At 38.8% G+C, this 25180-nt stretch overlaps 1 protein-coding gene across 3 annotated transcripts in view; it reads left to right on the forward strand.

The window, feature by feature from the left end:
* The window catches only part of pik3r3b (phosphoinositide-3-kinase, regulatory subunit 3b (gamma)), a 188119-nt gene extending 170726 nt beyond the window's left edge, over positions 1 to 17393 (forward strand). For 2 of the 3 annotated variants that reach the window (XM_051111861.1, XM_051111863.1), the window contains 9 exons: positions 6341 to 6452; positions 9139 to 9237; positions 9318 to 9498; positions 10039 to 10164; positions 10292 to 10434; positions 10515 to 10691; positions 10782 to 10856; positions 12131 to 12301; positions 12487 to 17393. In XM_051111861.1, the coding sequence (XP_050967818.1) occupies positions 6341 to 6452; positions 9139 to 9237; positions 9318 to 9498; positions 10039 to 10164; positions 10292 to 10434; positions 10515 to 10691; positions 10782 to 10856; positions 12131 to 12301; positions 12487 to 12688 (1286 nt within the window). In that variant the 3' untranslated portion in view covers positions 12689 to 17393. Of the gene's footprint in view, positions 1 to 2047; positions 2277 to 6340; positions 6453 to 9138; positions 9238 to 9317; positions 9499 to 10038; positions 10165 to 10291; positions 10435 to 10514; positions 10692 to 10781; positions 10857 to 12130; positions 12302 to 12486 lie in introns of those variants that run through there. The other variant, XM_051111864.1, reaches the window with a different exon arrangement.
* Positions 17394 to 25180: the final 7787 nt, after the last annotated feature.

A 25180-nucleotide genomic window follows, 5' to 3' on the forward strand; every position in this document is an offset into this window, starting at 1 on the left:
GAGCCTTGGTCTCCATTTACTTTTTGTACATTTTTCATACTAAATATGAATGAGATGTCATTTTGCATATCTGATTTGCTGTGAACTCTCACTTAAGTGTAATTTGGGCTTGTAAATGGTTAAAAATCTTCATAGAGAGGTTGTGTTACAGGTCCTGCAATAGTCTGTCAGTTTTTCCTCAGGAGATTTGGACGTTTTGCATGGCTCACCACAAATGGTATTGATATGCAAAATGTGGAGAGATCGAAAAAGCATTCTCTGAATTGGTTTGACACCTTAAGTGGTGTTATACGGGATCTGCTCCTGAGCCTTTTTTTTTTTTTTGCAAATAGGGAATATAGCTTATATACCAGTTAAGTCACAGAATTATACCTTGTGAAAGCTTCTCAGTAAGTTTCCCAGCTTTCTGAATGTTAGTTTTGGTGCTCTGCACTCCTTATTCACATTCAGGGCCATTCATGTGTCATCTATTAAGGGCTGACACCATTTTATTGCCATTAACAATGATGTCATAGACTGGAAACTGGATCCCATTCAGAAGTCACAGGCATAGTTGACAATGGGTCGTTAATTCATGTCGTTAATTCCTGCAATAAAGAGACGGATGACACTTTTGGAAGCGTGAAATGTGAATGGGAAAAGAGACGGTGTTTGACAGTTTCGCATGAGGCTGTACTTTCGTGTTACTATTTTGAGTGATTAATGTGAAAGCACAAAACACATTTTGTGCATAATTTCTTGACAGTCCGTCTGTAACATTTATTGTGAAGATGGAGCTCTTTATGTATACACATACAGTTTCTTGGTCCAATGCAGCCTGATTCCAACAGTGGGCAGGATGAATCATTTTATTACGTTTATGACATTCTTCACGTTGTTCGAAGGAACAATGCCTAATACTCTAACCTCCTCATTTCCTAGAAAATGAGCTGTGGTGGACTGAGCGGATCTGGCAAGCCGGATTCTGGGTTGAATAGCCCTTCGATTGCTCTGCCACGGGGATGAATGAGCACAGCACCGTGTGATCAACCCACACATTAATCTTATCTTTCATTCTATGCCATTGCACACAGATTTATCAGATCTTTCTTTTTTCTACCCGTCCGTTTGTCCCCATGTAATGTCAATAACCACACATTGACTTATCATCCGCTTCTTCCTTAACTCACGGCACTTCGTCTCCGAGAGGCACAGTGCGGGACAGTGAAATCCGCCTGGGTAGATTAGAAAGAATGACTGGGAAAGGAAAGAAACAGGACAAGGTTCCTGTGCAGATGTTCATTAGAATATTTATTACAGCTGAATTGAGATGTGAAAGGCTCCGAGGTACGGCCCTGTATGTGCGTGCGTCTGCAAACAAGCAAGCGACCGCTTTGTTCCGTTGCAGTGTCCAATGAGCACAGGTGCCACACCGCCCCCAGGGGAAAGTTGGCCTCTGTCTCTTAGGTCCAGTGATGTGTGAGTGTAATAAAGGCTGCCGGAGCAGTGTGCTCTGGGTGGACAACAAAAGTGCAGCGACACCAAAGGGAAAGTCAGCTTCTTCCATCCCTTAATGGGCGTTCGTATGACATAACGGATGGAAATGTCACTATCTCTCTTGATGCATGGTTCTTTCTTTGTTCTGTGCCTATTCAGCTTGTTCAGCCTTGAATGTATGTGAGCTTGTTCATTCATAAATGTCCACAGAAAATTTATGTATGTTGAATAAGCAGGGTTTTCGTTTTATATATATATATATACATATGTGTGTGTATATATATAATTTCATTATGACTTTCATTCTGATGAGTGTTTGGACAACCCAGCACACTTTTAGCATCTTGCAATCGGATGTTTCCAGCAACGTAGCTGGGAAACGGTTCGATGCATGTGTATCGGTTTGTGTTTGCCTCAGCGTGCGTTAGCGTCTTTGCCTTGTCTCTCTCTGGGAGGAGCGCTTCCCCCCTCCTACATCGTTCCCCAGAGCTTTCCGTTCTCTCTTTCTCCGTCTCATATGGTTGTGTCCACCTCCCCTCCTGCTTTCTCATTGGCTGCTGGCGACTTCTCCATTGAGAGGGTTTGTTAAGCCAGCAGCATCTGAATTTAGGAGCAGGGATTTTCCCTCTGGCTTTAGTCTGAAAGGCAGCGCGAGCGAGCGAGGGAGGGTGGAGAGAAAGCGAGAGCGAGTGGGAGAGAGAGAGAGAGGGAGAGGGAGAGAGAGAATAAGAGGACTCGTGTCACAGACAGCTGAGTGCAGGCTGTATACATGCAGCTCAAAAAGGATCCCGAGGAGGACGGTAAGGGAGACAGAATTCTTCTTTTCTTCTGCTTTTTCACGCTCACGGTCTTTGCTTTCGTCTGTTCCTGTCTTATGGCTATTGTAACGCTCTGAACAGACTGTCAGGGGAGCACAATGACAATTAGTGTTTGTCCTATTGTGTGGGAAGTGTCCTGGATCTTGAATGGATGGAAACGTACACTGTTGTCAACATTAACTAACCTTAAGAATCATGCTTAATCCTTGATAGTTGTACTTTGTGTTTTTGTTTTGTAATTTTATTGTTTAAAATAATTCACAGGCTGTTTTATGAGCTGCAAGGACTGTCTTTTTGCCATTCTTTAGGAGCAAACTGTGACAGTGCATCATGATAATATGTGCACCGAGCCCTATGGTTTCACATGTGATTGCATATGTCCCCGATGGACTATTTAAACCACCCATGTGCTTGGTGACACTTTTAATTCATTCCCCCTGGAACGGGACGTGGCAGCCCTCGCCTGCTGTTCCCCTCAATGGCACTGTCATCACTCTCTGCCACACGCTTTTTCTCATGCTAATGCACCCTCTAATTTGTACATACAAACCCTAAACTAAAGTGTTTTGTGTGTGTGCTGTCAGTCTGTGTTTGTGTTGTCTTTCAAAGTATGGTTGCTCTATCAGCTCCATCACCTGTAGAACCAGAAGTTTGAAGTCTTTTTGTTACTGTGCACAAGAGGACGATTGCAGAACAGTGACCTCCGGAGATGATGTTCTGAGCTGCATGTTGCCATTTATGTGTTTCCTAAACAATGGGCTGCTTGGTCGTCGACTGCCATAGGCTTCACCTATGGATGTATAGTTTTCTTTGTTCACACTTGCGCAGCTCTGCAGCTCAGCGCTGCACTGCCACTCAGTTCTTCTCGTTCTTTCTCTTTCTTTCCATCCTGCATCCTAGTCACAGCTTTCATTTCATAATTTTAAAATATTTTTTTTTCCAAACAAACTTTAATGATTTTAAATAAATAATATTTGACTAAAGTCTAATTTATTTTTGCTTTCATTGTGAAGCAAGATGGGCTAGTTTACTGCAGTAGAAATTTAAAAGAAATACTTTCACTTTTGTCATTTAAATTGTCTCCCCTTTGTTCAGTTTTGCAGTAAATCTTGCTCGTAATTCGTGAATCAGTGAATGGTAGCTTTCAAAATAACTGCATTCTGCGACCATGTGGACTTTCCATTGTGTGCCCCCCAGCTGCGATATCTCTGACACTAACACGGATGGGGTGGCCGCTGTAATGAGATCACCTAGTCACATCTCTGCCTCTTTCTTGCTCTGTTTCCTTCCGTTTCCATGTTCTTTTTGAGCTCACACCCTGTCACTAGCTCACAAAGATAACCAAGTTTGTGTGTAGGACAAAGGTGGTCACACACTTGCAGAAAGAGCTGACAGTGGAAAACTGGTAGGCAGGAATTTGAGGTTTCAGCTGGGCTTGTGCACCTGCCTTTTGGCTGCTGAAAAGAGCGAGCGAGAAAAAGGGGGGTCATTTCCTTTTTTTGGTGGCAGGCTGCTACTGTAGCTGTGAAGGGGGCTTTGTGATAAAATACATCAGGCTGAATTATAGACATATTCAAAGAAATGTGTTTGCATGTGTGTGCGTTTTCAGCTCACATGTTAGTCTTGAATAGTGAGATATTGAGTTGTGGTTTATTGTGTGTCTAAATTACATTAGGGAGTGGAGGAGGTGAGCCACGTGGGTATTTGCAAATGTAATATTAATATGGTGATTATTGTGTTGGCGTAGAGGGAACAGAAGGTTATACATTGTCAAATGACTTTTTGTAAGCAGCTACGCTGCACAAATGGCCCATTCCAGGTGGCGAGCTTTCCCGCCAAAGTTTGTGACGAAAGGAAAGTGCACAGGTTTCAGCCTCTTTGAAGAAATGTTCATTTTCCACTCAAGGCATTTGGCTGATCTTTTCTCAGGCTGACTGAAATGTAGGAAGTGTGTGTGTGTGCACACCTGCAGGAGCAGGGTTTGGGTGGGGATGTGTCTGTTAGCCTGGCTTCACTTTGACTGGTTGAAGCCGCTCACCCCACCAGACTAAGGTGTTTCCTGTGGGCCAGTGGAGGGAGGAGTTGTCACTGTGCCCGGGTCTCCTTTAACTCCGAATACACTCATGCACTCTTACTCCAAAAACCGCCACTGCTTTTAATTAATGACACCCTCAAAGAAAACCATTCACACACCCCTCTTCCCACACACCGAAGAACCATAAAGATCTTCGCTCCGCAAATGTTTGCAGTGTCGGGAAGTAATAAAACTTCAATGAAAACTTTTTGAAATTTGAAGTACTGAAATGGCAACACAAGAAAGCGTCTTCAGAGAGTCTTCATCTCTGATCTTTTAACGATTATATTATTATTATTATTTCTTATTAAAGAAGCCAATTGTGTGCGGAGCACTGGGTCATTCTTCACTGTGCCAGCAGCAGTGATTCATTCATTGGCTGTAGTGTCCATTGCATGTCCCTGTGGGCTTTTATTTCCGTGACTCACCTCCGGTGTATTGGACTTAAGGCTTGCCGCTTTTCATTCGCATACCAGATAGAAGTTTTTTTGGCTGGAAGGGCCCAGGGGTTTCTAGAATCAGCTTGGGCTTTTATGACCTCCGTATGCTCGCTTGCTCCATACCTTCCCCATTTCCTAATGCAGCAGACCACTCCCCCTCCCCTGTCCTGGCATAGATATACACCCGCTCTCACGCAGCCTTCTCTCTGCCAGGCTAAAGACAGGTGGGTGTTTTTACAGAAACTTGACTTTTATGATGATGTGGTCATATTTGAATTTGTTACGGCAATAAGCTGCATGAGCCTGCTTAACTCTAAACAGTCCCTAAACAGCTAGTATTGCTTGGGGTATGTCTTTGGTTTCACTTAAAAGCCTTCTGAATAAACCTGTGCAGTGAGAACCGAGTGGTACGTTGCTGTTTTAAGGCCACTGTTGCTTATTTCAACTAGGTCAGAGGAAGGTTAGTTTTGGTTGGCGGTGGGTGCAAGGCTTGAACACTATGTCTCTGTACATTTCAGACGGAGTTTTTTCTTTTTTTCTAGTCTCAAACTAGCCAGCTGCACCTGGCTGAGCGCTTGCAGGTTTCCCTGAAGCACTTGAACACAACCTACACATGAACACCTTGTTGCATCCTTAAATTCAACTAGTCTTGCTGAAAGTTGTGTAACGCCAGATGTGCATGTCATTTAACCATCATTCAAGGTTGAAAAATTCACATCAGGAGACTATAGAACGCATCCTGTGAAGATGTAACGGTGATATTTCTGTGAGCGAGGGCGTCGTGATGCACTGCGTGGCTGAGCAGCAAATTCTGGTGACCCCTGACCCGCAAGAGCATCATCGGCGTTAGCTTTCCAGCGTGCTGTTGCGGCAGCTGTTGTTTGCTTTTGCTGGCAACAAAGAAAGCGTTTCACTCAAAGGAAAGGAACCTGTTCATTACATATTCAGCAAGTAGCAGAATAGCAAGACTGGCAGAGAAGGTCATTTGTTTTTTGTTTACACTTTCACATGGGCCGGATGGAATATGTTGTTGTTGCATTTTCCGTGAAAACTGATCTTTTGCATTTTCAGTGGAAATCATTGTTGCATTTTCCGAAACAAACTCGTCTAACTACAGATGACGTGATGGAGTCACAGGTTGGAGGAGAGTATTGAAAGGCCATCTGTGGGAAAATTAAGGGCTAAAGGTCAATAGTTAATCCTGGGCTGTAACCTGTATACTGTTACAACTATTCGGCTGTCAGCTCTCCAAGTATTTACAAACTCTTAAGACAAAGTAGTGGGGTTTTTTTAGGTGTTGGGTTTTCTTTTTAACTATTATATTTTTGCAATTTTAAGTTTAAATTTGGATTCCAAATTTATTAATTTGGATGAACAACATACAGCCGTTTATAAAACGACATCCACTTAGTTTAGTCTTTAAGGAGATTAAATTTTCATCTGTGAGGTCGCAACACCAACTTCATATTTCTAGGATTGCTCATGAGGTTAGACGATTTTCCACTAAAATAAATCTCTCTTTTCTTGTGCAGCTCTTCCTCCCAAGCCAACAAAACCCATGACACCAGTAAACGGCAACGGTGTGAAAGAAGCCGCCAGCGGCTCATTGCAAGAAGCTGAATGGTACTGGGGAGACATATCAAGGTAAGAGTCACTTGACGCTAGACTTAATTTCTCACCTGATTGCATATCTGTCTGTTCTGCTCTGAAGGCCTTTCCTTAGTTAGCTCATAGTGTGACGCTGCCCTCATCAAAAAGTGGACGACACGTATGGCAGTGTGCAAGTCAGGTGATAGTTGGCCAGTACAGTCATAAGATGAAAAGCTCTTTGGGTTTTTACTTGCTTTTTGGGAAATGTCAGATCTTCCAATCCCTCCACCTGATGGCTTCCAAGCTGGTTAGCCTGAGGTAGAGTCACACACAGCTATGGAGTGTCATGTTGCTCTTTCTGCAAACTTTTCTGTTCTTTTTCTTTCTTTATGTGAGCTGGTGAACTTATTTTGATCCTCTCCTCTTCTTTTGGCTCACTTTTCCTGGAGGCATGTACGCTTTGCCGCAGTTGTACAAAAGCAGCAAGGCAATGCAGTTGGGGGAGAGACACAGGAAGAGCTGAAAGAGAAAGAAAGGGGGTGGTTTAGTTGCCATTACTTAAGGAGAGGGAGGGATAGAAAAACCCAAATCTCCAAAATGTCAAGCTGTCTGGCCAGTTTCCAACACAACCCATAAAACTCTCAGGTTTTAGCAGATTAGTCGGCTGCTTAGTGACCAGCTTTAGACTCGTTTGATGTTGGGCGAGTAGAAATTCTGCAGAGATGCTCACGGGCTCACCGATCGCTATCCTTTAACTCACACAGTCCCTTCCCAGATAAACCAGAGCTGCTTACAGCTTTGCTTCAAAACTGTCCTCAGTGCTTGCTAGTTTGAAAATCAGAAAGTTACTAAACTTTCGGCAACAGATAAAGAAAAACTTTTTAGCAAACAGCACAGTGATTCTAAACGTTGAATTTCAAATATGGACTGCCATTGTGGTCTACTTTCTCTGGTTTGGCTCCAGTACATTGCATAAAAGCAAAAAAGACTAAAAGGCCATATGCCTAACAATAAATATTCAAAACGTGTGTGCACTAAAGAGTTTTTAGCCAGCAAAAAAATGTCAGGCGCTCTTCCTAAAATGATCTGCTTGAAAATGGCGCTTAAAAACGCTTTGGTGGCACATTTTTCAAGCTGAGACACTTTAGTTGCTATGATTTGGAATATCTACGACAGCAACATATTACTAGTATCTCATTTATAAGAATTTTACTAAATATAAAAAGCAGTAACCAGTAATATTGACTTCTCCATTGTTGTACGGAGTTGTTGTACAGGTAGGATGGTTGGTATTTGTGACAAACGCTGTGTTTGACAGTTATCAACTCTTAAAAATAAATAAATAAAAGAGGGCAAGGGCAAATGAACTTGTAATTATTATGGCAGCGCATCAAAATTCAGTGTCATCAGTTTGCCAAAAAGAACACTTTACGCACCATTTACATGAGGTAGGGAGCAAGCGTGCATTTCTTTCGTACCAGCTAACATTTTTAAAATACATTTTCATGAATTCGCAAGTTTATGTCAGAACGGCTTTATGAACGATTTATACAAAAATTAGTTCTGCTTGTGTTTCACGAATGAGGCCCACTGACTCCAACTGACTATTTATTTACAATATGTAGTACTACTTATTGTGCAGAGTGCCTGTTATTTCACAGATATGTTTGTCTTGATCATTTTGACAAACGATTATGATTAAGCGACTATTAAGGCTGCATAAGATGCAATGATTTTGTTGAATTAGAGGATTAGATATAAATATGGACATCTAGCTCAAAACATCCCAGGTTTTCCACTTCACTGACATTGCTGCTTGCTTATCATGCGCATGATGTCATCTGTCATTAACCTAGTCATTACTTGTATCTTTGCATCTCCATACACTTTAAAATCACACTGCAATGCTTTTTTTGGTTAAAGATTTTTTCATCTAATTTAAAAGCAAAATTGCTTGTGCATTCAATTTCTTGTTAATATGATTGCTTCTTTGATCCAAACACGTTACTAAAATAGAACACCTCCCCTAAATGATGAACTTGCTGATGCACTGCAGTCCAAATATGTACCTGATTCCCAGAGCTCCCAGTGCAGGATGTTAGAGAGGACTCCTCCCCCAGAAAGGTGGGAGTATTGCTTAGTCAAAGCCTCCTTACCTCAGCAGCCCAAAGTAGGCTAAATATACCCCCTCCTGAGAGCCAGGGCCAGGGTCAGCTGAGCTCCAGCATGACTAGGCTGTTGGCTGTCAGAAGAATGGGAGGAGGCCTGGAAGTCAGGGGGGGTGTGACATTCCTCCCAGACAGACTAAAATAGAGAAGGGGGCAAAAAAGCAGGAAAGTCTTTGAAGCCTGACAGCTCCTCCGCTGGTCGTCTGGAGGCACTTTTAAAGAGACAGACTGTCTGATTTCAAGACAAGAGCTGGAGGCATCGGCGTACATGTGGCTGTGCGGGACGGGGTCAAACAGTTAAACCATTCAAAGATGTCTCACTCTCTCCCAGACGGCTGTAGCAGACAGTATGGTCACAGACCAGTGCCTTTGCCCTCTGCCAGACCGAATTTATTTATACAGCCAGGCAAAGAGAAGTCATGTTGTGTGTATGTCAGCCCTTTCGGAAGAGTGAAAGACGGGGGCTACGGAAAACTTATTTTAGCTGTAATTATTAATTATTAAGAGGAAGATTTGATGTGCGGAGCAGTTCCATTATTCACCCGTTTCTGTCTCTTTCTTTTTTTGTGCAGGGAAGAGGTGAACGACAAACTAAGAGACATGCCTGATGGTACCTTCCTGGTACGGGACGCCTCGACCAAGATGCAGGGGGATTACACGCTAACGCTAAGGTAACTACTTGTTCAAAAACCCTCTCCATTCAGCTTACGTTGATCCGTGGTCCAACGCAATACCATTTTTCACCCTACAGGAAAGGTGGAAACAATAAGCTAATAAAGATCTATCATCGAGATGGGAAGTACGGTTTCTCAGACCCGCTCACATTCGGCTCAGTGGTGGAGCTCATCAGTCACTATAGGCACGAGTCGCTGGCCCAGTACAACACCAAACTGGACGTAAAGCTCATGTATCCCGTCTCCCGCTACCAGCAGGTAAATGGGTTTAGATTGAGGGAGGGTGTATCACGTTTACAGCCACCGCTTCCTTTCCTTTTACCTCTTTGTCCTCCCACCTCTCCCTCCCTCCTTCGGCCCTAAAGAGCGTGTTTGCTGAATGAATTGTGCAGCTTGTTGTGAGTGAAACTGCAGAGGCAGCAGGATGCTTTTGGCATGAAATATTACTTTGTTTATTGCCACAGCAGCGCACCTAAATAATTGCACACATCCACAATGTCGAAAGGCCATCCAGGCATTTATTCGTTCCCCCTCCTTCTCCTTCGCCCTCCCGGTATCTTTCTCAGACACACAGGTGCTCATTATTTAGGGGGTTCCACAAATGTAAGCCCTCGAGAGGCACTTACAGATTCCAAGATTTTTATTAATGATTCCTGGAAGAAAATTCCTGAAAAATGGCTTTCACTTTGTAAGCAAAACCTAGTGCGTGTTGCTGCGAGCAGTACCTTTTTTCCCATCGCACTTTTCTTCGCTCAGCAATTCATATCAATAACAATGCATTTGCTCTCGCTCTCTCAGGATCAGTTGGTGAAAGAGGACAACATTGATGCAGTGGGGAGGAAACTCCAGGAATATCACAATCAATATCAGGAGAAGAGTAAAGAATATGACAGACTCTATGAGGAGCACACAAAAACCTCACAGGTAAGAACATCTCTGTCGGATCGATAGACAACCGACCTATTAACTCCAGTGCTAAACGCCACGTTCTGTCGCAGAAGAACAATGAGGTCGCATCACATCCATTGATTTATCTTTTCTTTGATTGCAGGAGATCCAGATGAAACGTACTGCAATAGAGGCCTTCAATGAGACCATTAAAATTTTCGAAGAACAGTGTCACACGCAGGAACGCTACAGTAAAGAGTACATCGAGCGATTCCGCAGAGAGGGCAACGACAAAGAGATCGAAAGGTACGCAAAGTCCTCGTAAGTCGACACTTAAGTCATCAAGATGGATCTATGGGTTACAAATCGTTCTTGTTTATTCCCAGGATCATGATGAACTACGAGAAGCTCAAATCCCGTCTTGGTGAGATTCACGACAGTAAAACCCGGCTTGAACAGGACCTGAAAACGCAGGCTCTGGACAACAGGGAGACGGACAAGAAAATGAACAGCTTAAAACCAGATCTCATTCAGCTCAGAAAAATTAGAGATCAGTACCTTGTGTAAGAAGAATCTTTCTTTGCAGTTTGTTCTCTTTGAGTTGACATTTTTTCCTCCATGTGTAAACTCTCCTTTGCTTCTTTCTCATGCAGTTGGCTCAATCATAAAGGTGTTCGACAGAAACGAATAAACGACTGGCTTGGGATCAAAAACGAGAACACAGATGAGTAAGTCAAATTGTTGTATATTACTTTAAAGGTGACGTATCATGAAAATCACAAACTTTTTCTGTGTTTAAGTGCTATAAGTGTCCAGTGCATCTACCAACCCAGAAAATGTGAAAAAGAACAACCACGAGCCACTCAGATTTTGCTCCCCACATGACGTAGAAAGGGGATCATATTATGATATTATCACCCCTTAATCTGCACGTTTCCACCCACGGCGCACCCATTGTGTTTTCGCAAGCGACAATGGTGTACCCATTCTAACGCCATGGTGAAAGTTTGAGGAAAGCATGCTAACTGTTCTGTCTGACATGCACAGAACACTATTTAGAGTCCCAGCCTCAGAGAAGACAAGAGAGCTGTGGACATATTAATTTATTTACTGTATATTATGCTGCTGCCTAGGGCTGGGTGATATGCCCAAAAAATTATCACGATCATTTTTTTCTTATCAGTCAAAATAGATAATTATCACGATAAATGTCAAATTTATATTTCTTTCAAGTTTAAAGGCAGATTTTTGCTCCAATATGAAAGTTGTAAAAACCAGACGTTAATTGTGGTTTTTAACTATTCTTTATGATCAGAACATCACTTTTTTCTTTTTTTTTTTCTTTTTTTTTTTTTAATTCTTTACACTTGTCATTTTTCCTTAAAATAAATATCTTAATAGAAAAATATAATTTTAGTATCTGCATGTTTTAATGAGTATTATTGTTTCAAATGTTGCCTGATATATTAATAATAATATAACTTTTTTTTTTTCCTCTTAGAAATACACATTTGATAGTAGCTTGAGTTAGGATGCAGATGTAGATTTATGTTGATTATCAAAAAGAAATATCAGTAATAATATCAGTAAATAATTGTAGCAACCTCATTTTTATATGGTGAAATTTAATTATTCTGACTGTTTGAGGGTTGTGGGTTTTTTTTTTTTTTTGTTTGTTTGTTTTGGAAGACCATTGGTCCACCATAGTAGCATACATTTAGATCATGATAACCACTGTTAAAACCACAAATATAGCATCTCAATACCATGGTAAAAATGTAATATGGTTGTCTATAGTTGTCGTCTAAATACAATCAGTATAAATGCAAAAACGCTATAGCTTAACCACAAAAATACTGTTATTATATTCCATTACTCCGCCTTCAACACATTTACTACAAGTCTACATTTATAATATAATAAAATGGTAAAAAGAGGCATAATAGGTCTTAAGGTTTGTGCTCCATCACAGCATCTAACACATTTCCTCTTCAAATCACAGCGCCTACTTCGTCAGTGAGGAGGATGAGAATCTACCACACTACGACGAGAAGAGCTGGTTTGTAGGGGACCTTAACAGAACACAGGCAGAGGACTTGCTACACGGCAAACCCGATGGAGCTTTCCTCATCCGCGAGAGCAGCAAGAAAGGCTGTTACGCCTGCTCTGTTGTGTGAGTATCTTATGATATTAAGATTGTTTTCCCAGCTACACGATGCAAATCAGTGCATTGATCCTCTTTGATTATGTTCTGCGAGGCTGAATCAGTCACCTCTAGAGCAATATTAACTTTGAATGTCATTGAGCAAACCGATTGCCTCGCATTGATAATAAGATCTGTCTCTTTTCTGTCTGTAGTGTGGACGGCGAGGTGAAGCACTGCGTCATCTACAGCACGCCCCGTGGCTACGGTTTCGCCGAGCCCTACAACTTGTACAGCACTCTGAAAGACTTGGTCCTGCACTACCACCAGACCTCACTGGTCCAGCACAACGACTCGCTCAATGTGCGGCTGGCATACCCAGTGTATGCACAGATGCCCTCAGGCCCACGGAGATGAAGACTCGCCCCCCCCCCCAAAATTAAACTGTCTTTGTTCAAGGAAGGGGAGGAACAGTTTCTGAACAAAAAACATACAACAACAAAAGAAAAAAACACTTGCTGCAACACACACGTCAGCCACCTTGGAGTTATATATTTTTACAAGAACAATTTGGAGGGCATTCTTTCTAAAGACTGCTTGATTTGCACAAGGAAGTTTTAAATGTTTGTGAATGTGAAAAAAAAAAAAAAAAAAAAAAAAAAAAAAAAAAGCAGAAGGAAGCAGAGGAGGCGAGTTTCAGGTGACCTGCGCTGCTACCTAAACTCCAGCTGGGACTTTTTACATGCTCCGTTTTAGCTTTTAGCTTAAGCTTTTGTTTCCTGCCTCTTTCTCACATCTTTTTGTTTTTCATTCAGCTGTTTTTGTTTTGTTTCTTTGTATTGTCTTTGCAAAACTATATGTAATGCAGGAAAATATTTAGTTTGTTTAAATGTCTCCATCTCTCTCTTTACGTGTTGAAAAAGGCAAAAACTATGTAGCAAACAGACGACTGACACTTTCCAGAGTGTTCTCACAGTGACTGCTGCTGAACGAGGGGTTGTGGGATGTTTGGGAGGGCACAAGTGAAAATGTGTTGTAGTCTTAAAAACAAAAGCTTGTTTTAACACTAACCTTAGAGGTGTTTATTTTTATTTTTTGTCCTTGTTTTCCATTTAGCTGGATCAAAACTTGTCCTTTCCTAAGCAGTTAAGATCGCTACAGCTCAGTGCAGAGACCAAAGTTGGCATGGGGAGGACTTTCCTTTTTTTTTTTGTGGTAAAATTGGCTTATATTAATTGAATGAAATTAGATTACTCAAAATAATTTGGATCTGTGTCCTGTAAACAGAAGCTCCTTTTTTTTTAAGAACCAAAATCGCAGACACAGTCGACGTAAAGCACTTATATAAGAAATGACAACTGACCGCTGCACCAAATTTGAAACAAAAAAAACGTTTTTTGAACTAACGTGGCATCTTAATGCTTAATTGGATTTGTGTACCTGTCAAACATGTTTGAAAAGTTCTCCGCGAGCAGTGTTAGAGCAGATGTGCTTTAGTACGTACAGTAACTTGAAGAAAAGTGCAATCCAGCTTTTGATGGTAGAGAAGTGGTCTGTCAGAGAGAAAAACAAACTGCTCTCTGTGACATCAAAAAGCGATAATCACTTGAACCTTTTAAAGAATTTCTTTAAAAAAAAAGCCCCTTTATGCTTCTCTTTTTAGCAGGTTGACTCGTTCTGTATCAGAAAAGAGAAAGAGAAAATACACTTTTCATTGTTTGGCTGCCTGTTGGTTTTAATGTCGCACAATAAAACCTTTATGAAAAGATATTCAAAGCTATATGCACAATATTCACTGTCGGTACGTCAGTTATATCACTTCCTGTTTTCTGTTGGGCTTCTGACACGCAGGTGTCCAGTTTAGTATCGGAGTTCACGTTGTTGTTATGTTTCTTTTTCTCTCAGTTTCCCATTGGTTGTATTTTGAAAGAGCTACAGCAGAGTGTTAAGGAGTTTTACAGGCCATTAACCAGCACAGACAGCCCTCACCCACCAACTACCCATCTCTTTCAATGCTGTGGTTAAAAAAAGCAGCATAAATTCAGCTAAAAAGTATCTTGAACGTTAAAAAAAACTGTTCCCCCCATTCACGTTTAAGTTTGGGTGGAGCTTCCTCTTTTCTAAAATTAGTTTTCTTATGAATCCAAACGAACACATACGAAGTTGCCAAATCTTAAAATAGTCCTGTTTTCTCATCTCTATGTAATTTGAGATGGAAAACTTTAGTTGGAGTCTTTTGGTGGATGCTTGGTGGGTTAGTTTGGTGATGATGGGAAACAGACAGAGCATTCAGTCCGATCAGCTGCTCAGATGAACTTACAACCTAGAGTCCTAATGAAAACCACATGCCGACAGGGAAACTGATGGAGGTTTTTCCCATCCACTATTCATTGCAGTTGCTCTTCCATTTGCTATTGCAGATGACTGTGGTTTTCATGGGTTCGATTGGGTGTTACTGGCAGAACTCGGTGTTCTTGTCTTGTCTGCTGTAGCATCGGCCTGAACTCGTTCGCCATTCAGAACACGCTAGCCTCAGCAGATCAGCTGCTTGATTTTAGCTCTGTGTGTGCGAACGTTCACGTCTTAGCAGTCTTGATGTTGCCAGCTTTCTGTGGAAAGTTTTTGGTTAGTGTGTTCTATAGCATAGATCCAGCTTTATGATGTATTTTGTTCTATCCTCCAAATGTTTTTTTTCTCTCTCTCTAAGTTTGAAGCTGGGCCCCTAAGGGGCCCGCTGTCTATTACTTGAACTCTTGCATCACTCACCATTGAATGTCTTTAATAATACATAGATACATTTATTAAAACACAGGAAATCCCTTTTATGGCATGATTGAGTATAAACGTGTCTGAACATGTTTACTCTTAAGACTGGAACTCGTGTGTTTTGTTGAAAGTTAAAGGGGCTTATTTATGTTCACAGAGCTCGAGAATCTCCGATTATTATAGTCCAGTATAGCACACGACATATTTGAGGAGTTTTATAGTTACTGGTCGCAAAGTTATTTTATGTTAAACGATTCACAAAAATGTTCTAATCACTTTGTTTGCTATGATTATTAGCGTTTTCCCAGGCATCGAGACCAAAGATTTAAGTTGGGTTCGATTTTTGGGGTTTTTTTCGTTTTAGTTATGAAGAGACGCGTAATTGTTTTCCCTTGTATTGCCTTGCTTCCATGCAGACTTAATTTTGTGTCTTAGTTTTTGGGTTGCTATCACTAGCCCCTCAGTGGTCTGGCAAAATTTATACTTGTCCGTATATCGAAGGGTTCACTGTGGATTGGCTGGGGGTTCATTTTTTTGCCATTTGAAAAATCGAATGACAGTTTGTTTACCGAAATGAAATGTAGTTTTGTTAAGCCTCAAAGTGAACAGTTTGACCTAAAGCTGATCGTTCATTTTTGCACTCACTTATTTGTAAAAGATGAATGCTTTTTTTTGTGTGCGTGTGCGTGCCATCAGTTACTCTTGTTATTAATTTGTCCGTTAGGTCACTAAACCACCTCTAAAGTTACCAAAATCAAGTGTTTCTATGCCTCTTTTCTTTACGGAATAGTTTTGGGTTCACAGACTTGTCTTTTTTGTTTTGTAAAATTCATTAAGAAAACAGACAACCCCTAAACCACACAGAAATGTATGGTTATGTTTAGGAAAAACAAGAAAAATGGTGATTGTCATTCTCTGCAGGGCAGAAAGCAGTGGGGTTTGTTGGTTTTCTTTGTTCCTATACTCAAGAAGGCATGAAATGTTCTGTTTCTTTTTTTCTTCCGAAAGTTTTCAGGGACATGAAAAGCATTGCGTTGGGAATTCGTATGAGAGACATTTACTAGAGTGCTTTTTTTTGTATTGAAGTGGGAATGGGGGAAGCTTACACATTATAACAAGCCGACAGAATCAACAGTGCATCGCTTGAAAAGCTCAGAGGGTTTGGGCATGTACCAAAACAACCTTTCTTGACTCGTAACCGCTTGAGTTTTCAGTTAGACTCTGTACAAAGCAGGTGTTGTGACTAGAAGACCTGGCTAAGGTTATTTCCGGACTGTTAACTAGCACTGGCTTTTGCCCTCTTGTGCAGTTCTGCAAAGTTTTATTTGCAGTCAGGTTTGAATATATTGTGATTCTCATTGGGAGTCTTTTTGTGTTCTTACCACAGCTGTCCCACCATGATATCCAGCACATTTCTTATATAAATATATATATATATATATATATATATATATATATATATAAATATATAAAAATAACAGGTTTTCAAAAAAAGAAAAAGAAAAAAAAACAACTATCACTCTCCTTCCCACTTTGACATACGTAAAACCCAGCATGCTTCTTTGGTACTCTTGACTGTTGTTTTGTGTAAAAAAAAAAAATCAAACAAAAAAAAAAGTAAAACTAAAAAAAGATGTGGAACAAAAACTGTTAATTGTCTGTTTATGGTGTAGTCGAATATAAATTTTAATATAGCTTATGAAAAACGTCTGCTTTTTCAGCTGAAATAAGTTGGAGCCCTTTTTTTTCCAGTGACTAAAAGCAAAATGACGTTCACAAAAACTGAGACAGAGGAGCTGAAGCAATAGACAACAGCGTGTTCAGTACCGTTTGCACAACATAAATACATCTCATCTGAGATCTTTATAAACTATTGTGTGTTCATCTTATTGACTGAATACTCACTTCTACATAAATCGAAATATTTCCTTAACACCAGCAGTGTTTTCATCTCTGGATTTTTATAGACTCAGCTTGAGCAATAAGCCACGGGCTCCCGATCTCCAAAAAAACATACTGCAATGAAAATAAAACATGTTGCTCTGGCTCCGGTCCATTTATGCTTTTTTGTAAGTGTTTCATGTCTTATTAGAGAAGTTATGGCACAAAAGGACATGAGATACTTAGCTCTGCATGTCAGAAATCCTCTCTCTCAGTATTTGAATATCATTGTTGCTTCAGACTTATCGGTATTCTTCAGTTACGATTTCCACCACAAAACATTTTCTTGTATCTGTTACAATAGTTTGTATTGGTTGTAGACTCTCCGTTTGTTATGAGGTGAACTCATGTATATACTCAATGGAACTCCACAATATTCAGTTCTCTTGCAGAATAAAGAAAATATTTTGTTCAAGTCGCTGTCTTTGCGTATTTTTACAGTTTGTGGGTTCAGGTGTTTTCATTACTAGTTATAGCCTATAAAAGTATTAAATATTTTTTAAGAAATGTAAATGATAGTGCTGTCAAATCGATTAATCGTGATTAATCGCATTCTGAATAAAAGTTTGTTTACATGATATGTGACCCTGGACCACAAAACCAGTCTGAAGTCGCTGGGTTATATTTGTAGCAGTAGCCAAAAATGCATTGTATGGGTCACAATTATTGATTTTTCTTTTATGCCAAAAATCATCAGGAAATTGAGTAAAGATCATGTTCCATGAAGATATTTTGTAAAATTCCTACTGTAAATATATCAAAACTTAATTTTTGATTAAGTTTAAAGGCAATTTTCTCAATATTTTGATTTGTTTGCTCCCTCAGATTCCACATATTCTCATAGTTGTCCAAAAAAAACTATTCTCATAGTCAATATTGTCCAATCCTAACAAACCATACATTAATGGAAAGCTTATTTATTCAGGTTTCAGATGATGTACAAATCTCAGTTTTGAAAAATGAATCCTTATGACTGGTTTTGTGGTCCAGGGTCACATATATGTGTGTACTGTATTATATACAAATACACACACATACAGTTGAGGTCAAAAGTTCACACACACCTCGCAGAATCTGCAAAATGTTAATTATTTTACCAAAATAAAATAAAAGGGATCATACAAAATGCATGTTATTTATTATTTATTTTATTTAGTACTGACCTGAATAAGATATTTCATGTAAAAGCCATTTACATTTAGTCCACAAGGGGAAATAATAGTTGAATTTATAAAAATTACCCCGTTCAAAAGTTTACATACACTTGATTCTTAATACTGTGTCGTTACATGATTTTTCGGATCAGGGTAAATGTAACTTATTTTGTCTTCTGGGAAACATGTATGTATCTTCAGTAGCTTCTAAAGGGCAGTACTAAATGAAAAAAATATGATATTTAGGCAAAATTTGAAAATGTACACATCTTCATTCTGTTCAAAGGTTTACAACTCTGGCATCGTGTTGATCGATTTGACAGCACTAGTAAATGACTTATGAAGTAAACACACTTTACATTTTAAAGGCTGCACATTTGCCGCATAAACTGTAGTTTACTGATTTTTGAAACATTAGGGAAAAACAGGCTACATAAATGAGAATATGCAAGTTCATGTACTAAACTATTTTAGCTTTTAGTTATATGTTAAACATGTTTAGAAGTATTAATTTACATTTAGTGAAATCTCTCCCTCCCCCTAAAAACAATTGCTTCTCAAATCTTATATATACTAGCATTCACCTTAATGAATGAATTATGACTAGAATGGTTTTCAATTTTTTAGTTCTGACTTTCAGCTTAGATCAGGTTTTCTTCACCTGACCAGATTAGTTTAAGGTTAGTTGAAGGTGCTGACTAATTATTTTAGTTTTCCAGTGTCATTAGCTAATAATAAAAATGATTTCACATTAGGAAAATAATCTAAATGTCCAAAACAAGTTTGTGTGTTGGCAAAAATACCTAAATTATGACACCACCATGACTATAAAAAGCACTATGACACTCACCAGAGCCCGTATGACCTTGTCAAGCACCCTCAGGCTGTAAACTTGCAATTTTACAAATGCTTTCATAAATATAAGCCTGTGTTGACAAGAACTACAGGGGCACAGCTGTGAAACCTGATGTATTTTAAACTTTACCTCTTCCATTTGTCATAACATAGTACACACTGTTCTCTTACAGTTAAAGCTTTGTTTAGTATATATTTCAATCTATATGTGAAGCGCTGAGTTAAAGGGGAAGTTCACCCGAAAATGAAATTCTGTCATTAATTACTCACCCTCATGTTGTTCCAAACCCGTAAGACCTTCGTTCATCTTCACTACACCAATTAAGATTTTTGATGAAATCAGAGAGCTTTCTGACCTTGTATAGACAACGACTTTATTCAATATTTTCTTCTCCTCCGGGTCTCTTTGCGTATAAAGTATTCTAGGTGAAGGTCTTATGGGTTTGAAACATGAACGTGAGTAAATAATTACAGAATTTTCATTTTTGGGTGAACTATCACTTTAAGCTCTGAGGACAGGTGTTTAAAAAAGAAGAACAACATCATAATATGAAATTTTTAAAAAGGTACTTTGCATTAAGATTCCTAAGATCTCAGATTAGTTTCAAAGTAAATATTCCTATTTTTAAAACAAATGGCAGGTGAACCGCTTTGCGCAATGTTTTCAAGGATCAGTGAGCTGTGGAAACCTGCATTTGTTTTTGTAGAGAAAGTCTGCTATTATTCCTGGACCCGATCGGTTGGCCTTCATGCATGTCCAGGCCGTTCTGCCCTGCTCATGACTCTGGATCAAGGGCTAAGCTTTGGCTAAGTCCTCTGTGCCAAGTCTTTATCAGTCAGCACTGTGATACACTTTGTGCTAAGACATGTGTCACATTAAACACAGCTGTAATTAATGATAAACAAAATTATCAAATCCGTTCAGCTGCGTGGACAATCTTCACTATGCGATCTGATACAATCTCTGGATTTGTCCGGAAGCTACTTGAAATACTATGAAAACAAAAGGCTTCACTGGATTTTCTGCTTCTCCGCATACTGCACAACCTCAAAATTTACATGTAGTACATTTAACAGACACTCTCATTTGAAAACGCAATGCCCTACAGAATATAAGGTTTGATATCTTTTATTATAATAGCAACCTAACTCTTTTTAAGCAGTTTTGCACATGAGCAACGCTGCTGTAACGGACAGTGTGCATAATGCATACAGCAGACCCAGAAGTCATTGTGAGTGTGTTATCTGGCCCTGGCAGACTCATTAAACTTGACGTAAATCATTGGAAATGGAGATGAGAGGTGCTGACAGCTCATATTCGTTAATCTATAAAGGCCAAGGGGCAGCTGATCTTTACGTCCTTTATCAACTGCACTCGTCCAGTGGGAGCGTGGGGTCATTGGGAGGGATGGAGTTTGAGCCCCCTGTGTCACCTTGCTAGAACTTTAGAAAACACAATAATGGCAAAATCAATAGCCTCCAAGTCGCACTGTTCGATAATATCATGAGTTGATAGTTTCAGTTATTAAAAGGTGAAGTTTCCCTCAGACCTCACCCCGGATATTAATCTGTGATTTGATTGTTTTGCTGCACTCATGAAGTTTTTTTTTTTTTTTTCTCCCAGTGCTACTTCGGTTGTGTAAATTTGATCGGTTTAAAGATGTAAACTGTAACGTTTGAAAACTGCCACCAAGGCATTTTTCCAGTTCTGTCAGAAATCACTGCGAGACACATTTGAGTCATCTCACCTCCCAACAGACCATCGCTTTGGGCACTTACCTTGCCTTCACATCCACTTTGGACGTTCCCAAGACGAAATGTACTATGTAGACCATTACCGTCGTCTTATTCACATGCGGTTGGCTGGGTAAACGGCTGAGTCAGCTGAGGATCCCAGAAAAATCACAACGCTATCCAAATAAACTGCAAGGGAAAGAGGCCATGGTGAGATTTTGCTGATGTGTCAATCAAAATTGCTGTATTTGGCTTTGTCTCAGTACATATAAACTAATGGAAAACAGAAACACTTCAGCTAGTAATGGTGTAAAATTTCATGTTATCGTGCTTTTGTGATTATGAATTAAAGGCGAGACACTGCAGGTGAATAGGGTAAAAAATTAACTAATAGTTATCACCTTACTTACCCACTTGGCTGATTACATTAATAATTGCAAACATTTTTTTGCATTACAAGTATTCTAAAATGTTAGGTTTAAATATGCAAATGAAGCATTATTTAATGAAATATGCACAAATTTGCATAAATTTCAAGTACTAAAATCTAAACACTGGATGAAGTCAGTTTGAAAATTCTTGTTTCATTTTTATGACATATTCCAAATGTTTTTTACAGAGGGAATTTGCTTGATTTCATTTTGTATCATGTTGTCACTCATTTTGTTATTCAGAAAAACAGACAGAAAACAATATATATATATATATATATTGTTTTCTGTCTGTTTTTCTGAATAACAAAATGAGTGACAACATGATACAAAATGAAATCAAGCAAATTATATACAAACAAATCACTCTGTAAACACTTCAGGACATAGACAGGAATAAAAATATAAAGTTTGGTGTAAGTGCTACTGGCTCAAAACTCATTTTGAGAAAACAACCTTTAAAAATATGAATTGTAATTAAAATCTTATGACACAAATAGATAAAGTGCAAAAAAGAAACACTTTACACTGTCTTTTGGATGTTTTCTTTCCACTAATCTGAAAAAACACTATGAAAAAACAAAACAAAACAAATTATCAAACTTGACAGGTGCACGAAAAAACAGGGTTTTTGCCTGCAGTCTCTCCCCTTAAATTAAAAACAATGAAGCTATTGAAAAGATTAAACAATATCAATGTGACAATGAGAGTCTCTGGAGAATAATTTTATAAAGTTATAGTCTATATTAAGTATATGTAGACAATGGTTCACCTTGGATTTCAATATCAGAAACTGGTGCTGTACAATAAATCTTGACTTCATGCAATTTCCCAGTGGGATACTCATATTTATGATTTATGACCCTGGACCACAAAACCAGTCCTTAGTAGCACAGGTATATGTGTAGCAATAGGCAAAAAAAACATTGTATCGGTCAAAATTATCGATATTTCTTTTATGCCAAAAATCATTGGGATATTATGTAAAGATCATGTTCCATGAAGATATTTTGTAAATTTCCTACTTTAAATATATCACTACTTAATTTTTGATTAGTAATATGCATTGTTAAGAACTTCAATTGGACAACTTTAAAGACGATTTTCTCAATATTTAGATTTTTTTTTTTTTTTGCATCCTCAGATTCCAGATTTCCAAATAGATGCATCGCAGCCAAATATTGTCCCAAATCATACATCAATGGTAAGCTTATTTATTCAGCTTTCGGAGCTTATAAACCTCTTACTAATCCCAAACGTCTGAATGATTTTGTCTTTCTTTCTTCAGTCGTAAAAAAAAATATATGTTTTTTAAAATTATGTTTTGAGAAAACAATTTCAGGATTTCTCTCCATATAGTGGACTTCTACGGTGCCTCCGAGTTTGAACTTCCAAAATGCAGTTTAAATGCAGCTTCAAATGGCTCTGAACGATCGAGGAGGAAGGGTCTTAGCTAGCGAAGCAATCGACCCCGATCACTGGGTCAGTACTTCTACAGCGATGTAGAACAATTTTGAAGTTGGAGAAGAAATGAGTTTTTCAACATACCATAACTGTCTTGAACCGGGAAAAAACAGGGTTTACACAGACATAGACAAGATGAGCATTTGAGGTTAAAAAGTATATAAAATGTCAATTTGTTTAGAAAATGACCAATAATTTCACTAGATAAGACTCTTCTTCCTTGGCTGGGATCGTTTAAAGCCCTTTGAAGCCGCATTTAAACTGTATTTTGGAAGTTCAAACTTGGTGGCACCACTGAAGTCCATTATATGGAGAGAAATCCTGAAATGTTTTCCTCAAAAAATATAATTTCTTATCGACTGAAGAAAGAAAGACGTCTTGGAACATCTTGGATGACAAGGGGGTAAGTAAATTATCTGTAAATTTTTGTTCTGGAGGTGAACTACTATGGTAGAAACATCCTTTAAAATCTGACAGTGATAAAATGGGATAACTGCTTTAGTTACCTTGAAATATCCATATTCTTTATGAACTGATTCTTACTCGTGATGCTCATCCATCAAGCCATCCAAACAGTTTCCTGCTGATTGCAATCAAATAATTCAATTATCTAATTAGTCGTTGCATCATCCTTTTACCTAATGGGCACACATTAGATCTCTCTCTTTCTCTTTCACTCTGCAGCTTTCAGTCCTAATGAAAAAATAACTTCATAGTTTTCCATGCTTTGCTCCTTCCATTATTTCATATCCATACAAAGTTTCCTTCATTTCAAATTAAATGTTGACTTTGTTTTGGTGCCCGGCCGAGGCAGATGTGGACTGTATAAAGACAGTGTGTGAAGCTGCTATGACCGTTCAGCGACTTCCTTTCTCTGACAGGTTATGGGTTTTGGAATTCACTGCCAATCCTATCACATTTCCCTTTGAGCGCTTCAAATATCTGGCAGAGGAGACTGACATAGAGGAACTGGATTTCCCAAAATCCCTCTTTTGGTTGTGCTGACTCGTTAGCTGAAAATGCTGCCTATAAAATGCATGGAAAGGAATGAGAGTATCAACACTGGAGACTAGCCTAATTAACTATAAGTAGACAGTTAGGTAGAATTTAACTACAATTTGCAGTAGCATGACAGTAGTAATTCTGTCTTCAAAAGAGCGGTTATTGTTAAAGGAGAAGTCCACTTCCAGAACAACAATTTACAGATAATGTACTCAACCCCTTGTCATCCAAGATGTTCATGTCTTTCTTCAGTCGTAAAGAAATTGTTTTTTTGAGGAAAACATTTCAGGATTTTTCTCCATATAATGGACTGATATGGTCCCTTGATTTTGAACTTCCAAAATGCAGTTTAAATGCAGCTTCAAACAATCCCAAATGTGGTTGTAAACGATCCCAGCCGAGGAAGAAGGGTCTTATATAGCAGAAAAATCAGTTATTTTCATAAAAAACAATACAACTTTTAATGTCAAACGCTCGTCTTGTCTTGCTCTTCCCAACCTCAGTTTTTTTTTTCCAGTTCATGACAGTTAGGGTATGTCAAAAACTCCTATTTCATGTTGTCCTTCAACTTCAAAACCAATTTTGTTAAGGGTGTTTGATCGTCTTCACATGTAACTTTGCAAAGACTGGGTCGGTACTTCTGCAGTGATGTAGGATGATTTTGAAATGATTTTTGAAGTTGAGGGAGAAAATACGATGAGAGTTTTTCAACATACCCTAACTGTCTTGAGTCAGAATATACAGAGTTCAGGGAGAGAAAGGCAAGACGAGCGTTTGAGATTAAAAAGTATTTAGAAATAACCGATCATTTTGATATAATAAGAAACTTCTTCAGCTGGGATCGTTTACAACCGCATTTGGGATTGTTTGAAGCCGTATTTAAACTGCATTTTGGAAGTTCAAACCTGGGACACCATATCAGTCCATTATATGGAGAGAAATCCTGAAATGTTTTCCTCAAAAAACAGAATTTCTTTACGACTGAAGAAAGACATGAACATCTTGGATGTAGGCAGAGGTTGACTCAAGAGAGAAGAATTGTTGAATGAAGTCATTATTTTTATTTTATTTTTTGTGGTCTACCGTGGAAGAACCCTTGCTGTCAATGGAGAGTCTGAAAGAGCTCGGATTTCATCAAAAATATATTAACTTGTGTTCTGAAGACAAACTAAGGACTTATGGATTTGCAACAACATGAGGGTGAGTAATTAATGACAGAATTTTCATTTTTGGGTGAACTATACCTTTAATGTGTGATTTTTTTTTAAACGGATTATAAAAGCTTAATATAAGGAGCCCTAAAAGACCAAATTATTCTCAAAGCTTTCAATGTTCTCTTATAAAATAACTTCATTATTGTTTATGTAACTCTAACAAGAAAGATATTGTTAAAAGCAAATCAAAATTTGAAAAATAATTTGTTTATAATCTCTGCAAAGGAGATACAAAAGGAAATATATCTGTATCAGCACCGTCTATCAGCCAAAATTAGTTGAGAAATACCGGATATCGTCAAAAACAACTATTGTGCATCCCTATAATACATTAAAGACTAATTAATG

The sequence above is a fragment of the Labeo rohita genome, chromosome 6, assembly GCF_022985175.1.
Source record: "Labeo rohita strain BAU-BD-2019 chromosome 6, IGBB_LRoh.1.0, whole genome shotgun sequence".
Lineage (NCBI taxonomy): Eukaryota > Metazoa > Chordata > Actinopteri > Cypriniformes > Cyprinidae > Labeo > Labeo rohita.